General features: G+C 36.0%; 1 protein-coding gene across 13 annotated transcripts in view; it reads left to right on the top strand.

Moving 5' to 3' along the window:
* Positions 1-23,158, top strand: part of TENT2 (terminal nucleotidyltransferase 2) — a 74,022-nt gene that overhangs the window by 42,313 nt on the left and 8,551 nt on the right. For all 13 annotated transcript variants that reach the window (XM_007976462.3, XM_037982141.2, XM_007976419.3 and 10 more), the window contains 2 exons: positions 1,896-1,939; positions 14,119-14,255. In XM_007976462.3, coding sequence (XP_007974653.1) covers positions 1,896-1,939; positions 14,119-14,255 — 181 coding nt within the window. The remainder of the gene's footprint in view (positions 1-1,895; positions 1,940-14,118; positions 14,256-23,158) is intronic.

Genomic DNA, 23,158 nt, shown 5'->3' with positions numbered 1-23,158 from the left:
CTGTAATCCAAAATTCTGAAGTTAAAATAGATGTTATAGTCAGATTTTTCCAGAATTTACATTGCTTTGGAATAAGATAAACATTTTTAAAACTACTAAACTCATTGAGACTAATATCAGGATATTGTTAATAAATAACTTCTGCAGTACACTAATTGCTTCTCTGATGACTAGTGTTTATAAATCTTTTAAGGTTGTAACATAAAGAATTTACTTAATGATAACCCTGCCTCCAGAAACGTCCAAATTGCTGAGTTCTAAAAGCTCTTTTGTCCATTGAAAGATCCTCAACCAGTGGCTAGTATTTGTTTTTCTCTCCTAGTATTCTAGTTATGTTACCAGAATGAGATAAAGGTTTTTTATTCTAATTCTCTATAATCTTTTCTTCATCCTTTGTTTTATTATACTTTTAGTATACTAGAGTATTCAATGGGAAAGGTATTCAAGTTTTTAAGTAAACTAATTTCTTATAAGATTTTCCAATTTGACTTCTGTATTATAACCAAAATTACTAGAAAGCCATTAAAAAGTGTTATACAAATATAGAGACATTTAGAATTAAAGTGAGTGGGGTTTGAGTTTACTTGACAGGTCTTTTAGCATGTTGAGTATTTGAATGCCTCTTAGGGGAAAGGAATATATATATTCTTACTTCCTAAGAGTGATTCTGGTAAGTAATGATTGAGTTTTTTCTACTAATATTCTCAGTCATCTACTGAGAACATAAAGACGTATCATGGAATTTAATTTTATGCCTATTTTCAACATGGGGTGAAATGTGATACATAAGGGAAATTTAAATAAAGCATCCTACTTTGTACTGTGTGGTAAAAACTTATACCCTTTTAATTATACCCTTTTAATTATATGTAAGTTGGTCATCATGGTTCATTACATGTACGTTTATATATTTCAGAAGTCATTTTTTAAAGTTTTTGCTAAATCACACATTAAAAGTGAATTAATATGCTTTGTTGTTGAGTTTATGTAGTTGTTATATGTAGTGTATTCCTAATTCTTAAATACTTCCTAATTCTTAAATTTGAAAATGTAGTATTTGTATTTTACCATACTCATGACATTATATTTTACAGTTATTTCTTATATTGTGAATGTTAGGCACTTTGCCTTTTTATATTGTTCTTTTCATATTAAAACAATGTAAAGTTACTGTTAGTGCATTTAATGAGATTGGATTTGTTTAGAACTATTGAATGGTGAAGGATGACAAAAATATGGTGATAACAGGATAATGATTTCTTTGTGTGAAATTTTATTTATAGCAGATTGTTGCCCTTAGTTTTCTAACTTTTGCTGAACATTCTTTAAAAATGGACTAATGAGGTTAAAGATTTTCTTTCAGTTTTATTTGATTTTTTTTGTTGTTGTTATTTGCAGTATATCAGTTTCCTGAACGATTTCAATTTTGGTATTGTCAGTGGAAATTAAATAATAAAGGGGCAATTATGAAAGAACTAGTTTTCTCTCCTAGTGTCACTGAACTGTATTTTTAAAATTATGGTTTTTGATTACTACATCCATCTTAATAATGTCTATTCAGTATCTGTAGAGCAATCCTTGTCTTGCTTATTGTGTGTGTATGTCTGATGTTGGACAAATTACATGTGTCCCTTTATTGATAGCCTATTCTAAAACCATGTGAGGAACATTGGTTTACATAGGGATATATATAGTTTATTAATAAAACCTTAGTTTGTCAACTTAAATATATTTTAAATACAAACTTAGGGATAAGAATTTCATGAAATACTTGAAAACTGTTGAATTTTAGCATAAACCCTTATAGTCTCATACCTGGGATGTAGCTGACAAATTATTGCATTGTAAAATGAATCACGTGAATCACGGAAGCTTTAAACTTTTTCTTTTTATAGCCCTACCTGAACCCATCCTTCCATCCCTCCAAAAAATTTACCCAGTAAGTGTTTCTTATAAATTATTATAATACATTTTATGTCAAATGTATGTAGAACTATTATAAGTAGTATTAATGTGACTATAAAAGTAGTAAGGTTAAGTACATAACATTTTCTATATATACCAAGAGAACATTTAAAATGTTTCATATTCTGTTTCAGAAAACTCTCATACTTGTTATTTTGTTATCGGCAGACAGTCTGGTCAGTTGTGTTAATGGTGGAATTTGTTTTGCATGATGCTCAAGATTATCACTAATGGAGATTAAATATACTCAGTTGCCCATTTGGCCTTATTCCAGTTTTCTTCCTACTATCTTAAAATATAGCTTCACAGGATTTCTTTAGTTAGTAACTCAGAAATTTTTTAGCCCAGTATATTTATACTTTGAAAAGCAGGGGGAAGAGAAGTTGAACAATTGGATAATCTTTTTATCTTTAATTTGATCTTGCCAAGTAATACACCAAAACAGGTAATATTAGTACACTATTCTTGTCTGCATAATACTATGAATCCTGCTGACATTAATTGGAAACGTTCAAGAAATGAAGTGTGGCTACTAGAAAAGATTTAATATGTACTTAGTTTGAGTTTAGAGACACATAGGTTATGTATGTATTCATCATCTATAAGAATCTTTGTGTTTCTTTTTCAGTTTTTGTGTTCTTTCTCCAGAATTCTCTGTTTCTTTGTTTTATATCATTAGTGTTTTCCTCCATAGTCATCCTGTTTCCTGCATTTATTTGGAAATAATATTTAAGCTACTTGTTTAGAATGTTTGACTGCTCTTCTGAAACCACATAATTTTTACATATTGGTTTCATATACTTATAAGAAGAGCTGTCTTCTAAACTTACTAAACGGTCATATTACAAAGAGAAATATAATCAGCTTAGACGATTAATTTTCAAAAAACGTACTTATTGTGTTACACAAAATATAACAAATTTACTTGACATGGAACATCAACTAATACAGTTTAATATCTGATAATTGAGAAGGACCAATGTTCTTGGTTTTGAACATAAGTTATTATTGTAATGCACACATGCAAGGTGCTGGATAATAAAGGTTCATTTTAATACAGCCTTGCTGTAGTGGAGATCTCACATTCTGTGGAAGGTCATCTACTAGAAGAGACTGTATAACAAGAGCCTTTTAGAATCTTGCTATCTTATCTTCCTTCTTTCAAAAAACTAGTTTCTGCTATTATGAAGAATTATTATAATGAATTTCCAGTATAGCGAAGCACCAGTCTTTCTGCTCTCTTAAACATTATGAAAAATGAAAGAAAGTACAGAAATAGAAGTAACTTGAACTCTTTTTTTTTTTTTTTTAGACGGAGTCTTGCTCTGTCGCCCAGGCTGGAGTGCAATGGCCACATCTCAGCTCACTGCAAGCTCCGCCTCCCAGATTCAGGCCATTCTCCTGCCTCAGCCTCCCAAGTAGCTGGGACTACAGGCGCCGTAACTTGAACTTTTTGACCTTATTCTTTGAAATCTTTTTATATATTCTTTTTTTTTTTTTTTTGTAGAGACGGTCTTGCTGTGATGTCCAGTTTGGTCTCAAATTCCTGGCCTCAAGTGAGCCTTCTACCTTAGCCTCCCAAAGTTCTGGGATTATAGGCATGAACCACTACACCCAGCCTGTTGGCCTTCATTTTGAATGTTTTTATCTCTCCATGAAGTATTGACTCTCTTGTTCGTACTGAAAGGTCATATTTCATTTTATTGACCCAACCTCATCTTGCTTTAAGACCCAGGTGTCAGTGTAGAAAGAGCTGCATATGTTCTTTAGCAAAGGATCTAATAAACTTATCCCTAAAATAATATTGTGTATTGAAAAACGCTTCTGCAGCAGTCTCACTTAAAACCCTATGCTACATGAAGCTCTTTTTACTAATATAGGACACTGGCAAAATATCAGTGTACTGTGGTTGGGGTCAGAGGTAACGCTTTTATAATACTCAGGTTCTTACTAACGGCCCCATTTTCACTTCTGTGTTCTGTTTTTCTTATTATCTAGCTTTCTTCCATGACAGAGTCCTGACTTCTGTTCATATCCACTACCTCTGGCCCTATACTCTCCATCTGTTTTGCGTATAAGCTTATTTCTATACCTGCAATGGGGAAATAGATTTAGCCCCAAGATCTTAAAAAATACTAATAGCAAGACCTACCGGATTAGGAATCTCCTGATTTGCATTCACATATAGTTACATTGCCATCATAAATATTGAATTTGCCTTTACTATAAGATTTTTGTTTACATGGGTAGGGACTTAACTACCTCTTCTCACACAAGATTTTTTGTTTTATATGAAACCTGTAAGCTGGTCAGCAGAACACATTTTTAATGGTCCGTCTGATAGAACAAACAAATCAGCTTATTTGCTATTAATAATAACCAGCCGGGCACGGTGGCTCATGTCTGTAATCCCAGCACTTTGGGAGACCGAGGTGGGTGGATCACGAGGTCAGGAGTTCAAGACCAGCCTGGCCAAGATGGTGAAACCGCATCGCTACTAAAAATACCAAAATTAGCCAGGCATGGTGGCAGGTGCCTGTAATCCCAGCTACTTGGGAGGGTGAGGAAGAGAATTGCTTGAACCTGGGAGGCGGAGATTGCAGTGAGCGGAGATTGTGCCACTGTACTCCATCCTCAGCAACAGAGTGAGATGCCGTCTCAAAAAATATATATATATATAATAACCATAACCATTGTTTATTTAGTATCCATTATATGTCAGCATACTGTACATTTTATACACAATTTTAAAAATCCTGAACAAATACACTTGCAAGGTATTATCCCTTTTTCACTAATGAAGGAACTGTTTTAGAAATGTTACATGATTGATCCAAGTGGTACTAACAGTTTTTCCATTATACTGTTTCTTGGGGGAAGGCAAAATCATGGTAGTGTTCACTAACATTTTACCTAATTTCTGTTGCTTATTACATTTTATTTGTATACATCTGATTGTTCCTATACAGATATACCTTTAAGGACAACAGTTACGGCAAAATTTCAGCTTGTATAAATAAGTTTAAGAATGACTTACCATTTTAAGTAACAACAACAACAAAAAACTTTGTTACTTTACAAAGGAAACCACAGGGTTCTTTTAAATTGGAGCTTCTCTAATACAAAATAGGGTTTATTTTTAAAATAAAGCAATTTTGGAATGGAATAAGTTTGTTCAGTATACTGTGCTTTTTAGTCATTTTCATATTTTCTTTTCAAAATTTATAACATTTTAAATATTTTAAAAATTGGTATATTTCAGTTCAGTTGTGATATGAAAGGGATAAAAGGCTGTAAACATTGTCTGTGAAGACTATATTATAGTATAGAATTACTGATTATTACTAAATTCTTATTGACTTAAACAACATAACTGATAGAGGGCAGAGTATTTACTATTCAGTTGAAGAAATGAAGCTGAGAAAGTTAAATATATAAACAGATTAAGCTTATGAAAGAATCTTTATTTTAATGCAAGCATATTACTATGAGGGTTAACTTAAATTTATGCTAGGTAGATTTATCAATACAACTTGTATTTTTTAGCTATTTGTTTCCTTCCCTAAAAGTATCTTTGTACTCTAGGAGTCGCAAGAAAATAACCCTCTTCTTTTTAATAGTTATGAAATAATTCTAGAACTTTTCTGTGTAGTTAAATGTTAAAAACACCTTAAATTATACATATACAGTAATGTGCTGCATAATGATGTTTTAGTTAATGACAGACCACATACATGATGGTGGTCTCATGATGATAGAGCTGAAAAATTCCTGTCACTTGGTTTTTGCTGTACTATACTTTTTATCATTATTTGTGAGTGTACTCCTTATGCTTAAGCAAGCTAACTATAAAATGGCCTCAGGTAGGTCCTTCAGGAGGTATTCCAGAAGGAGACATTGTTATATGAAATGACAGCTCCATGCATTATATTGTCCCCAAAGATCTTCCAGTGGGACAAGATGTGGAGGTGGAAGACAGTGATAGTGATGATCCCAGTACTGTGTAGGCCTAGGCCGATGTGTATGTTTGTGCCTTTGTTTTTTAACAAAAGGTTTAAAAGTAGGAAAAAAAATTAGAAAAAATCTTATAGAATAAGGATATAAAGAAAGAAAATATTTTTGTATCGTTGCACAGTGTGTTTTAAGCTGTGTTGTTACAAAACAGCCTAAAAGTTAAAAAGTTTTTAAAATAAAGTTACAGTAAACTAAGGTTAATTTATTATTGAAAAAAGAAAAATTTTTAAATAAACTTAGGGTAGCCTAAGTGTACAATATTTATAAAGTCTACAGTAGTGTATAGTAATGTTCTAGGCCTTCGCATTCACTCACTACTCTCTCACTGACTCACCCAGCAACTTCTACTTCTGTAAGCCCCACTCATGGTAAGGGTATACTGTTTTTTATCTTTTATACCATGTTTTTAGTGTACCTTTTCTATTTTTAGATATGTTTAGATACACACATACTTATTACAATTGCCTACAGTATTCAGTAATAACATGCTGTGCAGATTTGCAACCTGTGCAGACGTACCTTTGAGGTGTTGCAGGTTTGGTTCCAGGCCACCACAATAAAGTGAGTCACATGAATTTTTTGGTTTCCCAGTGTATACAGAAGTTATGTTTACACTATCATGTAGTCTTTTAAGTGTGCAATAGCATTATATCTAAAAAATGTACATGCCTTTGTTTAAAAATACTTTATTGCTACAAAGTGCTAACGATCAGCTGAGCCTTCAGCACCAGTTGTGGAGAATCTTGCTTTGATATTGACAACTCCTGACCAGGGTGGTGGTTGCTGAAGGTTGGTGTGGCTGTGGCAGTTTCTGAAAATAAGACAACAGTAAAGTTTGCCACATTGATTGACTCTTCTTCACAAAAGATTTCTCTATAGTGTATGATGACCTTTGCTAGCATTTTACGTACAGTAGAACGTCCTTTAAAATTGAAGTCAGTCCTCTCAAACCCTGCCACTACTTTACCAGCTAAGTTTATGTAATGTTCTAAATCCTTTGTTTATACACTTACAAATATTATCCCTCTTTCACGAATGAAAAAACTAAGTCTTAGAAAAGTTACGTGGTTGATCCAAGCAGTACTGGTATTTTGTTGTCATTTCAACAAGATTCACAGCATCTTCACCAGGAGTAGACTCTATCTCAAGAAACTGCTTTTCTTTGCTCATCCATAAGAAGCAGAACTTCATCTGTTAAAGTTTTATCGTGAAATGACAGCAGTTCAATCATATCTTCAGGTTCCACTGCTAATTCTAATTCTCTTGCTGTTTCCACCACATCTGCAATTACTTCCTCCACTGAAGTCTTGAACCTCTCAAAATCATCCAAAAGGATTGGCATTAACTTCTTTTAAACTTCTGTTAATGTTGACATTTTGACCTCCTGTGAATCATGACTGTTTTGAACAGTATCTAGAATGATGACTTTTTTTCCAGAAGGGTTTCAATGTACTTTGTCCAGATCCATCAGTGGAATCACTATCTGTGGTAGTTATAGCCTTGTGAAATGTATGTCTTAAATAATAATACTTGAAAATGAAAATTACTACTTGATCCTTGGGCTCTAGAATGGATGTTGCGTTAGCAGGCATGAAAACATTAATCTCTTTGTACATCTCCATCAGAACTCTTTGATGATTAGGTGCACTGTCAATGAGCAGTAGTAGTAGGTCTCAACAGTGGGCTTAAAATATTCAGTGTACCATGTTGTAAAGAGATGTGTTGTCATAAAGGCTTTGTTGTTCCATTTATAGAGCACTGGCAGAGTAAATGTAGCATAATTCTTAAGGGCCCTGGGATTTTGGAATGGTATATAAGCATTGGCTTCAACTTAAAGTCACCAGCTGCATTAGCCCCTAACAAGAGTCAGCTTGTCCTTTGAAACTTTGAAGCCAGGCGTTGATGTCTCCTCTGTAGCTGTGAAGGTTCTAGATAGCATTTTCGAATAGAAGGCTGCCATTTACACTGAAAAATCTGCTATTTAATGTAGCTGCATTCATCTGTTGTTCAGTGTAGCCATGTTAATTAGGGGAGATAACTTCTGGATAACTTGCTGTAGCTAAGCATTTGCTGCTTCACTTTGTAATTTTATGTTATGTAAATAGCATCTTTCCTTAAACCTCATAACCAGCCTCTCCTACCTTCCAACTTTTCTTCTGCAGCTTCCTCACCTCTCTCATCCTTCACAGAATTAAAGAGAGTTAGAGTCTTTCTCTGGTTAGGTTTTGGCTTAAAGAAATATTTTGGTAGTTTGATCCTATCCAGACCAATGAAACTTTCCATATCAGCAATAAGGCTGTTTTGCTTTTTTATCATTGATGTGTTCACTGGAGTAGTACTTCAAATTTCCTTCAAGAACTTTTCCTTTGCATTCACAGCGTGGCTGTCATTAGTGCAAGAGCCCTACCTTTTGGCTTGTATTGGCTTTCAACATGACTTCCTCATTAAGCTTAGTCATTTCTTGCTTTTCATTTAAAGTGAGAGATGTGTGACTTTTCCTTTCACTTGGACAGCCATTGTAGGGTTGTTTTTTGGCCTAATTTCAGTATTGTTGTGTCTCAGAGAATAGGGAGGCCCAAGCAGGGGGAGAGGGACAGGGGAATTGCTTGCCAGTCAGTGGAGCGATCAGAATACACGTAACATTTATTCATTAAGTTTGCAGTCTTAGCGGATACCATTTGTGGCACTCCAAAACAATTACAGTAGTAACATCAAATGTTACTGATCACAGATCACCATAACATATAATAATAATGAAAAAGTTTGAAATATGAGAATTACCAGAGTGTAACACAGAGACCTGAAGTGAGCACATGCTGCTGGAAAATGGCTCTGCTGATAGACTTGCTAGATGCAGTGTTGCCATAAACCTTCAATTTGTAAAAATTGCAGTATCTTCAAAGGACAGTAAAGCGAAGCACAACAAAACGAGGTGTGCGTGTATATATACGGTTGACCCTCTATATGTGGGTTATGTGTCCATGGATTCAACCGACCACACATCAAAAATATTCAGGAAAAATGAAAACACAACAATAAAAATAATACAAATAAAAAAACATAGTGTAACAACTATTTAGATGGAGTTTAAGTTGTATTTGGTATTGTAAGTAATCTAGAGATGATTTAAAGTATAGGAGAGGATGTACATAGGTTATATGCAAATACTTAACCATTTCATATAAGGGACTTGAACATCCCCTGGAGCCCTGGAACCAGTTGCCTGGGAATACCAAGGGACAGTTGTATATACATATGTATAACGACTTTTTTCTTTTTAAAAATTGACCTAATAATGATGAAGGGATTGATCAATTACCTGAAACAGGCTATAAATGAATACCTTTGAAAAGATTTAGCCAGCCACGGTGGCTCACGCCTGTAATCCCAGCACTTTGGGAGGCTGAGGCGGGTGGATCATGAGGTCGTGAGATCGAGACCATCCTGGCCAACATGGTCAAACCCCATCTCTACTAAAAATACAAAAATTAGCCGGGTGTGGTGGCACACCCCTGTAGTCCCAGCTACTCAAGAGGCTGAGGCAGAAGAATCGCTTGAACTCGGGAGGCAGAGACTGCAATAAGCTGAGATCACGTCACTGCACTCCAGCCTGGGCAACAGAGTGAGACTCTGTCTCAAAAAAAAAAGATTGAAAAGTTTTGGTGTAGATTTTTTTTAAAAAAATGGTTACAAAACATTGTTTTAAAGTTGGCACTGCTTGAATTTTGAAAACATAGGAAAGTTAATTTGGAAATAATACATGAAAAATTTCAGTAGGTAACCACACTGCATTGTATAAATGTGCAATAATAATGATATGTGGCATATACTAAACAGTTAATAAATCCTTACAACAACCATCTGGGTATTTTTCCTTTTCTTGTATTATAAATGACGAAGCTGAGGAAAGCTAGGTAACTTGTTTAAATGCTTGCAGCTAGTAGAAGGGTGATGCTTCACACTTCAGTCTGACTTCAAAGTTAATGCTTTTAATCTCTTCATTATAGTACCTCTACTTTATGTTACTTACGTTGATTTCACAACTTTTAAATCTGAAGTCAGATATAATTAAAGGAAATTTTATGATCAATCTTTAATATACATCACCAGATTAATGATGACTTACCTGCGTGCAATTCAGATAGCTTTGCAGAAACTTGAAGTTATCACTTAGGTGTTGTTCTTTTCAGGCAGAACTATTCCCTATCAGTTTTTCTTTTCCTTGTAACCTTCCTTAACATATATTTCTAGGGTCTCATAATTCATATTGTTAGGAAATTATGCTTAATTTCTTTTAATAACTTAAATTTCTATTTACCTGGAGATGGAAAGTGATCATCTTTGACTTAAGCCTTTCATCATTTAAAGAACAGTTTTCAAATAGAAGGTTAGCCAGTCTAACTTATTCTGGAAAGCACTTAATTGTCCAAATTTCAGACTTTGAAGGTAACATAAGATATTGTGGGACAGTCTCAGAGAAAATGATGGAATCTGGCAAAAGGTATTTTTGCCATTATTAAAGACAGTTCGATGAGCAGAAGCGGTGAGATTTCTCAGATGTTTTTCAAGGGGTTTTCTATTTAATTTTTTTTAACTTGAAATGAAAGATTACGTGTCTTCTAAAGGATCAACTTTTAAAAATCATTTGGAAATGTTTTCAGGAGTTAATACGTTATATATTTGATTATCAGAAGCCCAAAATAACCTAAAAAATATAATAAATCTTCCCTCTATATAGTCACACAAGCAACAGTAAAAATTTGTAACCCAAAAATGTATTTATTAAAGAGATGGATGTTTATCAGTTTAATTGCTATTCTGTGGACTTACTTTGTAATTTTAAGGCTGCTTTCTTTCTCTTTGACTTTTTGGTTGCTCTTTATGTACTTTCTAAAATACTAGTTTAAGTTCTGAACCCCTTTGTCCTATCTGAAGTAGCGTGTATTTTTCTTAAATACATAACTACAGTGGGGAAGCTCCCTTTTAAATAAATCTTTTTTTTTTTTTTTTTTTTTTTTTTTTTTTGAGATGGAGTCTTGCTCTGTTACCCAGGCTGGGCTGGAGTACAGTGGCGTGGATTTGGCTTACTGCAACCTCCACCTCCCGGGTTCAAGCGATTGTCTTGCCTCAGCCTCCTGAGTAGCTGGGATTACAGGCATCCACCACCATGTCCAGCTAGTTTTTGTATTTTTAGTAGAGACCAGGTTTCACCATGCTGGCCAGGCTGGTCTCTAACTTCTGACCTCAAGGGATCCGCTCACCTCGGCCTCCCAAAGTGCTGGGATTACATGCATGAGCCACTGCGTCTGGCCTTAAAAAAATTATTTGTTGACATTTTAAAGCAAAGAATCTTTCTGTAATGTGAATGGTCACTAAAAACTGGGGTTTTCTTTTTCTTTTTCTTTTTTTTTTTTTGAGATAAAGTCTTGCCCAAGCTGGAGTGCAGTGGTGCAATGATGAGCCCTCGAGGCTCAGTCACTTCTCATGCCTCAGCCTCCTGAGTACCTGGGATGACAGCAATGCATCACCATACCCAGCTGATCTTTCTATTTTTTTTAGAGATAGGGTGTCACTAAGTTGCCTAAGCTGGTCTTAAACTCCTGGGCTCAGGGATTTCATAATTCATATTGCTGTGAAATTATACTTAATTTGTTTTATTTGATAATCACCTAAATTTCTTTCTGTTTTCTTGGAGATGGAAAGTGATCATCTTTCACTTAAGATTTTAAAGAAAGAACAGTTTCCTTATAGAAGATTAGCCAGTCTAACTTATTTCAGAAAGTGCTTAATTGTCCAAAGATTGATCCTTCTGCCTTAGCCTCCCAAAGTGCTGGGATTACAGGCTTGAGCCACCATGCCTGGCTTAGGGGATTTCTTAAGGATAGATAGAATTACTATTTACTGGTAGCTGTTTTTAGGTGTCCTTATCTTTTTTAGTTTTGGTTTGGATTTCTGCTTCAGTTCTCCCTCAATAAGCATGACCTGACTCTTTTTGTGTATGACCATGAAAAAGAACAGTGGAGCTAAGAGGAGACTGGCCAAATTGTTGGTCTGAGGTCATGTAGCATTTTAATGGAGTGGATCTCATGACTCTTCAGTTCTTAATGTCGTAATTGCTGACCTTTTTCTTTAAATTATTGAACAAAATAAAAATTTTACAGGAGGTACAATCATTTTTTAAACTTCAGATAAGAAAGTGACTTCTGTTTTAGCATATTCAGTTCACAAATTGAATGCTAATTGTGCTTGGTGCTAGGAATCAAAATTAGTAAGAAGCTTTCAGAGCAGGAGCTATTAAACAGTGATGTACTTACTTGATCTACATTATACCTTTTGTTTGATTTGCCAGAAAATGACATTTAAATTTTATAATTTTAAATATTGTTGCCCTAAGTTCAATTTTATACCTAACGAGTAAGAGTTAAAGGGGAATAGAGGCACTGTATCTGTGCTTCCTCCTGCCTTTAGTCTTTACTAATTGAGGTTTCTTTCCTACACCCTCCTCTTTTTAAAATTTCTACTTGTATTTTAAAATGTAATTAATACTACAGCTGTTAGAATGTAAGGGGAAAGTCCCATGTTGAGGAGTATCAACTTTATGAATTTGGTTGGAATAGAATTTTTATTCCAAGAGAAAGGTAATCACTTCTTGGTAGTTAACAGTTATTGATAGAATTATAGGTAATGGAACAAGGGAGGAGGTATTTTTGTTTTCTTGCTCCTTTGTTTTTATTTATATTTTGGGGGCACTAGCATTAAATGATGCACTGTGCTATTTCTCTACTACCATTGTTCAGAGATTCTCCTTTTTTTTTTTTTTTTGTCTCACTCTGTTTCCCAGGCTGGGGTGCAGTGGCGCGATCTCAGCTCACTGCAAGCTCTGCGTCCCAGGTTCACGCCATTCTCCTGTCTCAGCCTCCTAAGGAGCTGGAACTACAGGCACCTGCCACCATGCCTGGCTAATTTTTTGTATTTTTAGTAGAGATGGGATTTCGCTGTGTTAGCCAGGATGATCTCGATCTCCTGACCTCGTGATCTGCCCGCCTCGGCCTCCCAAAGTGCTGGGATTACAGGCGTGAGCCACTGCACCCGTCCGGAGATTCTCCATTTTTTTACTTGGCATTATCTAGATGTCTTTAATTACATTAGTATCTATAAGCCCAGGGTTAAATAGGTAGTTTGGAATCTTAACTGTAGTTGTCATTCTGCTGCCTTAACTAATTTAACATTTCTGTTCTGACAGCAGTGGAGAAATACAGAAAACCATCCCTGATGGCACTGTGCAAATTATCTTGTATTATTTTCTAATTGATGTATATAAATGACTTGATAATTTATATAATACATTTGGTATATTTGAGAGCCAGAACTTGCTGTTAATAGAGGAAAGATGAATATGAAAATGAATGGCATAACATAGGAAAACAGGATAAGTACCCATTAGTATTCTTTCTAATAGGTGTCTTTGTTCCTGGATTTCAGGCAAAGGATATCCTCTTCTATAAATATTATGGTAAAAGCTTGCTGAATATTGCTTGTTGGTATGCTTCCTGTCTTATTTTCCCTGCCTTCTTTGTCTTTTCAAGCTTAATTCAGGTTGAACATCTCCTCTTCCATCTAAGATACAGAAACAAAGCAAAATTTATAAAATCTTAAAATTAGTATAAGTAGTATTTCTATATTAAGGGTACTCTTATGGTCTTTGAGAGAAGTTTGAAGTGACAGAAAAAACTCTTACTTTGTGCTTGATATAGCCTTTATACATATACTGCTTCTTGTAGGAATTATTAAGAATGAGATAACCTTTATGAAGAAATCTATATGGTATTGGGTAGAATCTTGGTATGCATAGTAAGGCTTTATTTATGAGTTAGAAAATCTTTTGCTAAATAGCAATCTGTTTGGTTAACTGAGTGCTGTACTCAAGCCAAGGATTAGATTGTTAATTTTTCAGGTACATTCTGGCCTACTGCAAATACTGGTGAAGTCTTTAGTGGAAGAAAAATTTCAGGTTTCCAAGTTGCCAACGTAGAGAAAATTTCTTCTCTCTTTTTCAAAGAGGAGTCTAGTTCAGGATTTATAAAGTTTCTTAGTGTCTGTTTTAAATGGCTTTACATTTTTTCCCCTTCTTTTTGACAGGAATCTTTTAGTCCTGCTATACAGCTGCACCTTGTACATCAAGCTCCATGTAATGTTCCTCCTTACCTCTCAAAGAATGAATCAAACCTTGGGGACCTCTTACTGGGCTTTCTTAAATATTATGCTACAGAATTTGAGTAAGTAAAACTTTAAATTGTGTTTGTTCATTTATATATATGTGTGTGTGTGTATATATATATGTGAATATGAATATATATAAGTGAATGCTACAGATTTGGTCAGAAGCTATATTTGTCATTTCTAGTGCTGTCAAGTTGTCCAGAAATGTATAGTTTATAAAATTTCTTACATGACAGTGAATTATTAGAAGCTTAATAGATTTTATATTTTTAGCTAATAAATACATTCATAGTCCAGTAAGCCCAGTTTTAGTTGATTTCAATAGTGATAGGCCCTATGTGTTGGTCCTGTGCAGGTGCTGTGTAGTTTGGAACATCCATTTTCTGTAAACTTAAAATGTATAGTAAAAAACATGGCTAAGACAGACTAATAAAGATCTGTTTAATACTTGGCATCTTCATAAATAGTTGTGTTAGTATGATATAAAAATCAAGGAATGTGTCATTTTGTTTTTTCTTTTTTGAAGATGATATGTAAACATGAAACAAAGAATGTATAATCAGGCTGGACAGAACTAAAAGTTCTTATGTGAGTTCTAAGTTCAGATAGAGTGGAGTTAGGAGTTATTTGCAGCTCTTCTGATCAATCTGGAAAAGCTTGAGGGAGGAAGAGAGAAGATTTAGAAATTGTACAGTATTAGAGGCAGGTACAGTTACCACTGTATACCACTTTGAAGAAGTTTGCATAGGGGAATAATAATAGTAATAATAATAATAAATTGCTATTACTGGGTAGGAAAATTGTTCTAAACATATTATATTATTGTTTATATTTATCATTTCATTCCATTTACATAATTGTTATCTGTGTGATATATTATGCCTATTTTACCAGTGAAGCATAGAGAGAGGGGAAGTAACATGCTCCAAGATCATGTAGCTAATAAGAGTAGTATTTCAGGCTGGGCGCGGTGGCTCACGCCCATATTCCCAGCACTTTGGGAGGCCGAGGCGGGTGGATTGCCTGAGCTCAGGAGTTCGAGACCAGCCTGACCAACATGGAGAAACCCCGTTTCTACTAAAAAATACAAAATTAGCCAGGTATCGTGGCACATGCCTGTAATCCCAGCTACTCAGGAGACTGAGGCAGGAGAATCACTTGAACCTGGGAGGTGGAGGTGGCACTGAGCCGAGATTGCGCCATTGCACTCTAGCCTGGGCAACAAGAGCGAAACTGTCTCAAAAAAAAAAAAGAAAAATAGTATTTCACATAGTTTTGACACAGAATTCACACTTAACTATGATACTTACAAGTATAAAAAGGTAAGAGCTTTTATTTATTTATTTATTTTTTGAGTTGGAGTCTCACTCTGTTGTCCAGGCTGTAGTGCAGTGGCACGATGTTGGCTTACTGCAACCTCCGTCTCCCGGGTTCAAGCGATTCTCCTGCCTCAGCCTCCCGAGTAGCTGGGATTACAGGCACCCATCACCACGCCTGGCTAATTTTTGTATTTTTAGTAGAGATGGAGTTTCACCATATAGGCCAGGCTTGTCTCGAACTCCTGACCTAGTGATCTGCCCGCCTCAGCCTCCCATCATGCTGGGATTACAGGTGTGAGCCACCGTGCTCAGCCACGGAACTTTCATTTATATAAAGATGAGGAAAGATTAAAGACTGGATGAGACGTAGTACATAAATGGACTGTAAAGGTTTAATGGTTATTCTTAGAGTTCTCTTTAAGATATTGCAATAACAATAGCTAATGTTTAGTGAGAATTTATCTAGTGTCCTGTAGTAAGCTGATTGATTCCCATGGATTTCAGTTAATCCTCACAATAACCTCTGTCAAGCTTAGGGAATTTGTGTACATGAAACTTGTCCATGGCAATCTACAGCTAGATTGTGGGTGAGTTGGGGTTCACTTTCAAGCTGGACTCCAAAACTACATTCTTAATTGTTAGACTGTATTGACATTGTTTATTATGTTATATAAATTAGGGACTGGGGGATGTTTGTGGAGCGGGGAAAGGATTCACAGAAGAAAGATTTATTTCTCCTATGTATAGTGTAGGATTAGAGCATCTGTATACAAATACCTTGAAAATCACCTGCTTTGTTGAACAGAAACAAGATAGTAGATGTGTAGGTTTGTATGTTAATTTAATATTAAAGGAAACTAGTCTGCTGGGTCACATGATGCTGATGCTTGGAAAGAGGTTTCAGAACTTCACCATATAGTACATTTGTCATTTCATATGAGATATTTTCAGAAATGTGACTGTGGGGATCACAGCCAAGAATGTAGTCATGGTAATAAACTGGATGCTGTATAAAAGAATTACGGCAATTGTTAAAAATGTCAATAAGGATTTCTTCTGAACTTCGAGGTAATCATTTAAAAGGTTCTTTTTTCTTTTTCTTTTTTTTTTTTTTTTTTTTTTGAGACAGAGTCTTGCTCTGTTGCCCAGGCTGGAGTGCAGGCAGTGGTGCGATCTCAGCTCACTGCAACCTCCGCCTCCTGGGTTCAAGGAGTTCTCCTGCCTCAGCCTCCCAAGTAGCTGGGATTCCAGGTGCATGCCACCGTGCCCGGCTAATTTTTTTTATTTTTATTTTTAATAGAGATGGGGTTTCACCATATTGGCCAGGCTGGTCTTAAACTCCTGAGGTCAAGTTATCCACCCACCTCAGCCTCCAAAACTGCTAGGATTACAGGTGTGAGCCACTGCGCCTAACCAAAAGTTCTTTTTTCTGAAAGACAAAACATTAAGTGACTGTTAAGGGATGGTTGAGTATATGGTATAAATGTTGCAGAAGTTTTATGTGGTCATTTAAAAATTACTATTTTTTGGCTGGGTATGGTGGCTCATGTCTGTAATCCCAGCACTTTGAGAGGCCATGGAGGGGAGATCACTTGAGACCAGAAGTTTGAGACCGGCCTGGGCAACATGAACATGGCAAAACCTCCTCTCTACTAAAAATACAAAAATTAGCCAGGCGTGGTGGCACATGCCTGTAATCCCAGCTACTTGGGAGGCTGAGGCACAGGAATCACTTGAACCAGGGAGGCGGGGATTACAGTGAGCTGAGATTGCTCCACTGCACTCCAGCCTGGACAATAGAGCGAGACCCTGTGTCCAAAAAAAAAAAAAAAAAATTACTACTTTTCTTACCTACTTCACTCACACCTTGCTGCTGAAATACTTCTGTTTTATTTTTTACTTTTTGTGGGTACATAGTAGGTTTGTATATTTATAGGGTATGTGAGATATTTTGGTATAGGCCTACAGTGCATAATAATCACATCAGGGTAAATTGGGTATCCATCACCTCAAGCATTTATCGTTTTCATTACAAACAATTCAGTTATCCTGTTTTAGTTATTTTTAAATGTACAATTAAATTATTATTGACTATAGTCACCCAGTTGTGTTATCAAATATATATCTTATTCGTTCTATTTTCTTGTAGTCATTAACCATCCCCACTTGCCCCTCTCCCTGCTACCGCTCTTCCCAGCCTCTGGTAACCATCATTCTAGTCTCTTATCTCCATGAGTTCAGTTGTTTTAATTTTTAGATCCTGCAGATAACTGAGAACATGTGAGGTTTGTCTTTCTGTGTCTGGCTTATTTCACTTAATGTCCTCCAATTCCATCCATGATGTTGCAGATGACAGAATCTCATTCTTTTGTATGGCTCAATAGTACTCTGTTGTGTATAAGTACCACATTTTATTTACCCATTCCTCTGTTGATGGACACTTAAATTCCTTCTAAATTTTGGCTATTGGGAATAGTGTTACAAAAACATGGGAGTGCAGATATGTCTTCAGTATCCTGATTTTCTTTCATTTGGGTATACGCCTAGGAGTGAGATTGCTGGATCACATGGTAGTTCTACTTTTAGTTTTGGAGAAACCTCCAAACTGTTCTTCATAGTGGTTGTACTAATTTACATTCCCACCAACAGGGTATGAGGGTTTCCTTGCCAGCATTCATTGTTGCCTGTCTTTTGGATAAAAGCCATTTTAAGTGGGCTGAGATGACACCTCATTGTACTTTTGATTAGCCTAAGTCTGATGATCAGTGATGTTGAGCACCTTTTCATATACCTATTTGTTCTTTGTGTGCCTTCTTTTGAGAAATGTCTGTTGAGATCTTCTGTCCGTGTTGTAATTGAATTATTAGATTTTTTTCCTATAGAGTTGTTTAAACTCCTTATATATTCTGGCTATTAATCCCTTGTGAGATGAATAGTTTGCAGATATTTTCTCTCATTCTGTGGATTTGTCTCCTCACTTTGTTGATTGTTTGCTGTGCAGAAGCTTTTTAAATTGATGTGATCCCATTTGTCCATTTGCTTTGGTTGCCTGTGCTTGTGGAGTATTACTTAAGAAACCTTTGCCCATACCAATGTCCTGGAGAGTTTCCCCAGTGTTTTCTTGTGGTGGTTTCATAATTTGAGGTCTTAGATTGAAGTCTTCAATCCATTTTGGTTTGATTTTTGTCTATGTCGAGAGATAGGGTTCTAGTTTCATTCTTCTGCATATGGATATCAAGTTTTCCCAGCACTCTTTATTGAAGAGACTCTGCTTTCCCTAGTGTATGTTCTTGGCACCTTTGTTGAAAATGAGTTCACTGTAGGTGTATGGATTTATTTTGGTGTTCTTTATTCTGTTCCATTGGTCTATGTGTCTGTTTTTATGCCAGTCCCATTCTGGTTTGGTTGCAGCTTTACTGAATTTGTTTATCATTTTAAGATTGAGATAACTTCAAGATATTCAAGTGGAGATATTGAGTAGACGGTTGGATATATAAGCCTAGAATCAGGAGACAGGCCACAGAGCTAAATATTTGAGAGTTGTCACCAGGTAGATGGTATTTAAAGCTATGAAAGTCTTTGAAAAAAATCAAGGGAGTGAATATATAGATGGAAAAGAGAAAACAGCCAAGCATTGGGTTCTTCAATGTTAAGAAGTTTACAGGAAATGCAGGGGATAAAGGAATATGTATTGTTAAATGACACAATAAACAGACAGACAAATACAGAATGTAGGCATTCTGGGAAATACCTGGCCTAATCTCCTCAAAAGTCAGTATCATTAAAAAGGAACAAACAAAGGCCAGGTATGGTGGCTCATGCCTGTAATACCAGCATTTTGGGAGGTTGAGGTGGGCGGATCATGAGGTCAGGAGTTGGAGATCAGCCTGACCAACATGGTGAAACCCCATCTCTACTAAAAATTAAAAAATTAGCCAGGCATGGTGGCAGGCACCTGTAATCCCAATTACGCAGGAGGCTGAGGCAGGAGAATCGCTTGAACTCAGGAGGTGGAGGTTGCAGTGAGCCGAGATAGCACCACTGCACTCCAGCCTGGGGGACAGAGCGAGACTTCATCTCAAAAAACAAACAAACAAGCAAAATGTGAGGGGATCTTTATTAGATTTAAAGAGATAGAACAGTCATATACAAGGCATGAACCTTGATTATAATCCGATTGGGGTGGGGGAACTATAAAAGGTATTTGAGTCACTGTTAATTTTCTAATTGCTTTTGGTGTTATAAAGGAGAATGGCTTTATTCTTAGGAGATACATGCTGAAGGATACAGAAATGAACTTTCGTGAGGTGTACAGGTTACTGAGTGGTCCAGTTCAAAATACACACACACACACACACCTGCAAATGTGGCAGAATGTTAACACTTGTTGAATTGTTTTTAAATTTTATACTTTTTTTTGTATTTGAAATTTTTCATAATACATAGATGATGTAAAAATGAGATTGGGGATGAGAAGGAACTAATATATGAGTCTAGGAAGAAAGAATCATTGAGATAGGAGGAAATCCAATGGAATGTGGTATCTTGGAATCCAAAGGAGAAAAAAATGTTTTGAGGAGGAAGGAGTGATTATCTGTGTCTTTATTTTTTGATAGATTAAGATGAGAACTAAATGTTGACCATTGTATTTAGCTATATGGAGTCCTCTGGACCCTTGACAGGAACAGTTTCTGTGGAATAATGGGGATAAAGAGCATAGCATTATTGGTGGGCTCAAGAGAAGACAGAGGGAGAAGAATTCAATATGGATGATGTAACGCATTCTCTACAGCAGAAAAAAACAGTGTAGAAATTAGAGTGTTAAATGGAGTCCAGTTTTTGTTTTTACTGTTAGAGAGGAGAAATAACCCATCTTGATGAAAAATTGATGATACCAGAGAAAGTCATAGTAAATTTTTGGAAATAAACTTGTTTGAGTTAAGAATGGTTGGAATCTAGAGTACAAATAGAATAGAAGCACAGATAATTCATTAGTAATTATCAAAAGTAGAATATATGGACACAGGTAAATGTAGCTGAATCAATGTGATTGGAGCTAGTAGGAATTACTTTTGGATTGTTTTAAGTTTTTAGTGAAATGAGTCATGGACATGGGCTGGTAATGATTGTGAAGGTGGAAATTTGAGAAATAAGATGAAAGTATGAATTGTCATATACTAGAGTAAAAGGGTGGATTAACTATGGAAAGACAGTATGGTTGGGGGGAGTAACATTAAGAGCCCTCTTTAGCTAAGTGATCATGAATTTAAAGTGTGATCAGTCTGTGTGGTTGCATCTCTCCACCCATGTTCAGCTGTGTGGGAAAGAATTGGAGTAGATTTAATCAGGGTTGTGTTTCAGCCAACTAAGTTCAATGCAGCAAGAGTGGGTAAGAATTGAGAGTATGTGAAAGGGAGTGATTTTCATAACTGACCATGCATGGGATGTATTACATTCAGTCTTGAAAATGTGGGCACAGAGATGCCTATAGGACATCCAGGTGAGAGTTTCCAATAGCTGGTTGTAAATGTTAGCCTGGACCTTAATAGAAAGGTCAGAGCTGGAGAAAGGATTTGGGAAAGAAACATCAGATTATTGGAGCCTAAGGTGTGTACTCTACCATTAGAAGATTCAAAGAGGCTGAGCCCTGGTAAATACTAACATTTAAAAGTTCAGGTAGAAGATGAGAAGCCAGTCAAAACAGAACTCTAGGATTAGAGTAAAATATTTTCTCTACCTAAGACATTTGAAATTCCTAACAAAGTTTTCTTTCTGTTTGCTTCCTAGCCCATAACAATAAAACAAAATTATATGTATTTGTTCACTTAATGTTACTAGTCTATACACACACACACACACACACACAGAGCCATATGATATCAGACTCATAATTTTGACTTTATTAGACTTGAATTTTTCTTTATGTTGCTTAAGACAGCATTTCCAATTTAAACAGTTGCCTCAAAATACTTTCTGTGGTCACAAAAAGAATGGGGCTGGGTGCAGTGGCTCATGCCTAGTCTCAGCACCTTGGGAGGCTGAGGCGGGCAGATCGCTTGAGGTCAAGCGTTTGAGACCAGCCTGGCCAACATAGTGAAAACCCGTATCTACTGAAATAAAAAAATTAGCTAGGCGTGGTGGTGGGCGCCTGTAGTCCCAGCTACTCGGGAGGCTGAGGCAGGAGAATTGCTTGAACCTGGGAGGCACGGAGGTTGCAGTGAGCTGGGATTGTGCCACTGAACTCCAGTCTGGGTGACAGAGCAAGACTCTGACTAATACATAAATAAAAAGAATGGCTAAAGAGAGTTTATTGATGAATGCCAGTCTGTTAACATTACCGAAGAGAAGAAACAAGGACCTAACTTGCTTCTAATAATGAGTCGTCTCAGTTTTATATTTAAAAGATTATCATTTATTATCAGTGTATTTTAGATTAAATTAAGCCCCGTATCTGTTCTTCTTTCTGAAACATCTCTCTTTATAGGTTCTGTATCTTATTTTACACTTCAATTATTGAGTGACAATAACAGATTTTTACATGCCAAGCAAATTATGGTCGAGAATAGATCAGTATGATAGAAGGCTTAGGTTATGGGCTGTGTTTTAAAGAATGAAATATTTAGGGAAGATATTTCTAAATTACCATTTAAATTCAACTCTTGGGAACACCGTTTGAGTCCAGGAGATTGAGGCTGCAGTGAGCCATGATTGTGCCACCGTACCCCAGCCTGGGCTTGTCAACAAAGCCCTGTCTCAAAAAATATATAAATACATAAATCCACCTTTAGAGTACAAAGAGTATACAATTATGTCATGTTTTAATGATGTGAAATGTTTTTAACAATCTGGAAATATTTAAAAGTTCTTTGAAAGCACAGTAGATTGAATCAGTCCAAATAGTAGTGATTCAAAATACTCTTTTTTCTTTTTGAAGCACTTCAAATGATATAATCATTTTAATAACTGCATTATTTGGGTTTATTGTACATTGAAACTTAAATAATATCTGGTAAAGGATGATCAATAAAAGGAATATATCTATTAATATATATCTCATACTGTTTCTGTGACCCAGTTTAGAACCAAGTAATGGCATGTAGTGTAAAATCAGGATTTGTTGCCAGGCGCGGTGGCTCACGCCTGTAATCCCAGCACTTTGGGAGGCTGAGGCGGGTGGATCACGAGGTCAGGAGATTGAGACCATCCTGGCTAACATGGTGAAACCCTGTCTCTACTAAAAATAGAAAAATTAGCTGAGCATGGTGGCGGGCGTCTGTGGTCCCAGCTACTCCGCAGGCTGAGGCAGGAGAATGGCGTGAACCTGGGAGGCAGAGGTTGCAGTGAGCCGAGATCACACCACTGCACTCCAGCCTGGGTGACAGAGCGAGACTCCGTCTCAAAAAAAAATAAATAAATAAAAATAAATCTATGCCTTGTAAAAATAATGTTTACAATTTTAATTCTGCAGATTTAATTGTCCTATAAGCTGTTACTAGAAAACAAATAATCTCAAGGGAAAATTCATTTTATTAATAAATTTGACTTAACTAGTATAAAGTGAAGTGATGCAAACTGTAGTATGTAACCTTGTTTGCTTCAGGTTTGTGGTTGTATAACTCCCCTCTTTACATTGTTGTTGT

Source organism: Chlorocebus sabaeus, chromosome 4, assembly GCF_047675955.1.
Source record: "Chlorocebus sabaeus isolate Y175 chromosome 4, mChlSab1.0.hap1, whole genome shotgun sequence".
Classification (NCBI taxonomy): domain Eukaryota; kingdom Metazoa; phylum Chordata; class Mammalia; order Primates; family Cercopithecidae; genus Chlorocebus; species Chlorocebus sabaeus.
The sequence above is the reverse complement of the archived record's forward strand: the minus strand, read 5'-3'. Positions and strand labels throughout refer to the sequence as shown.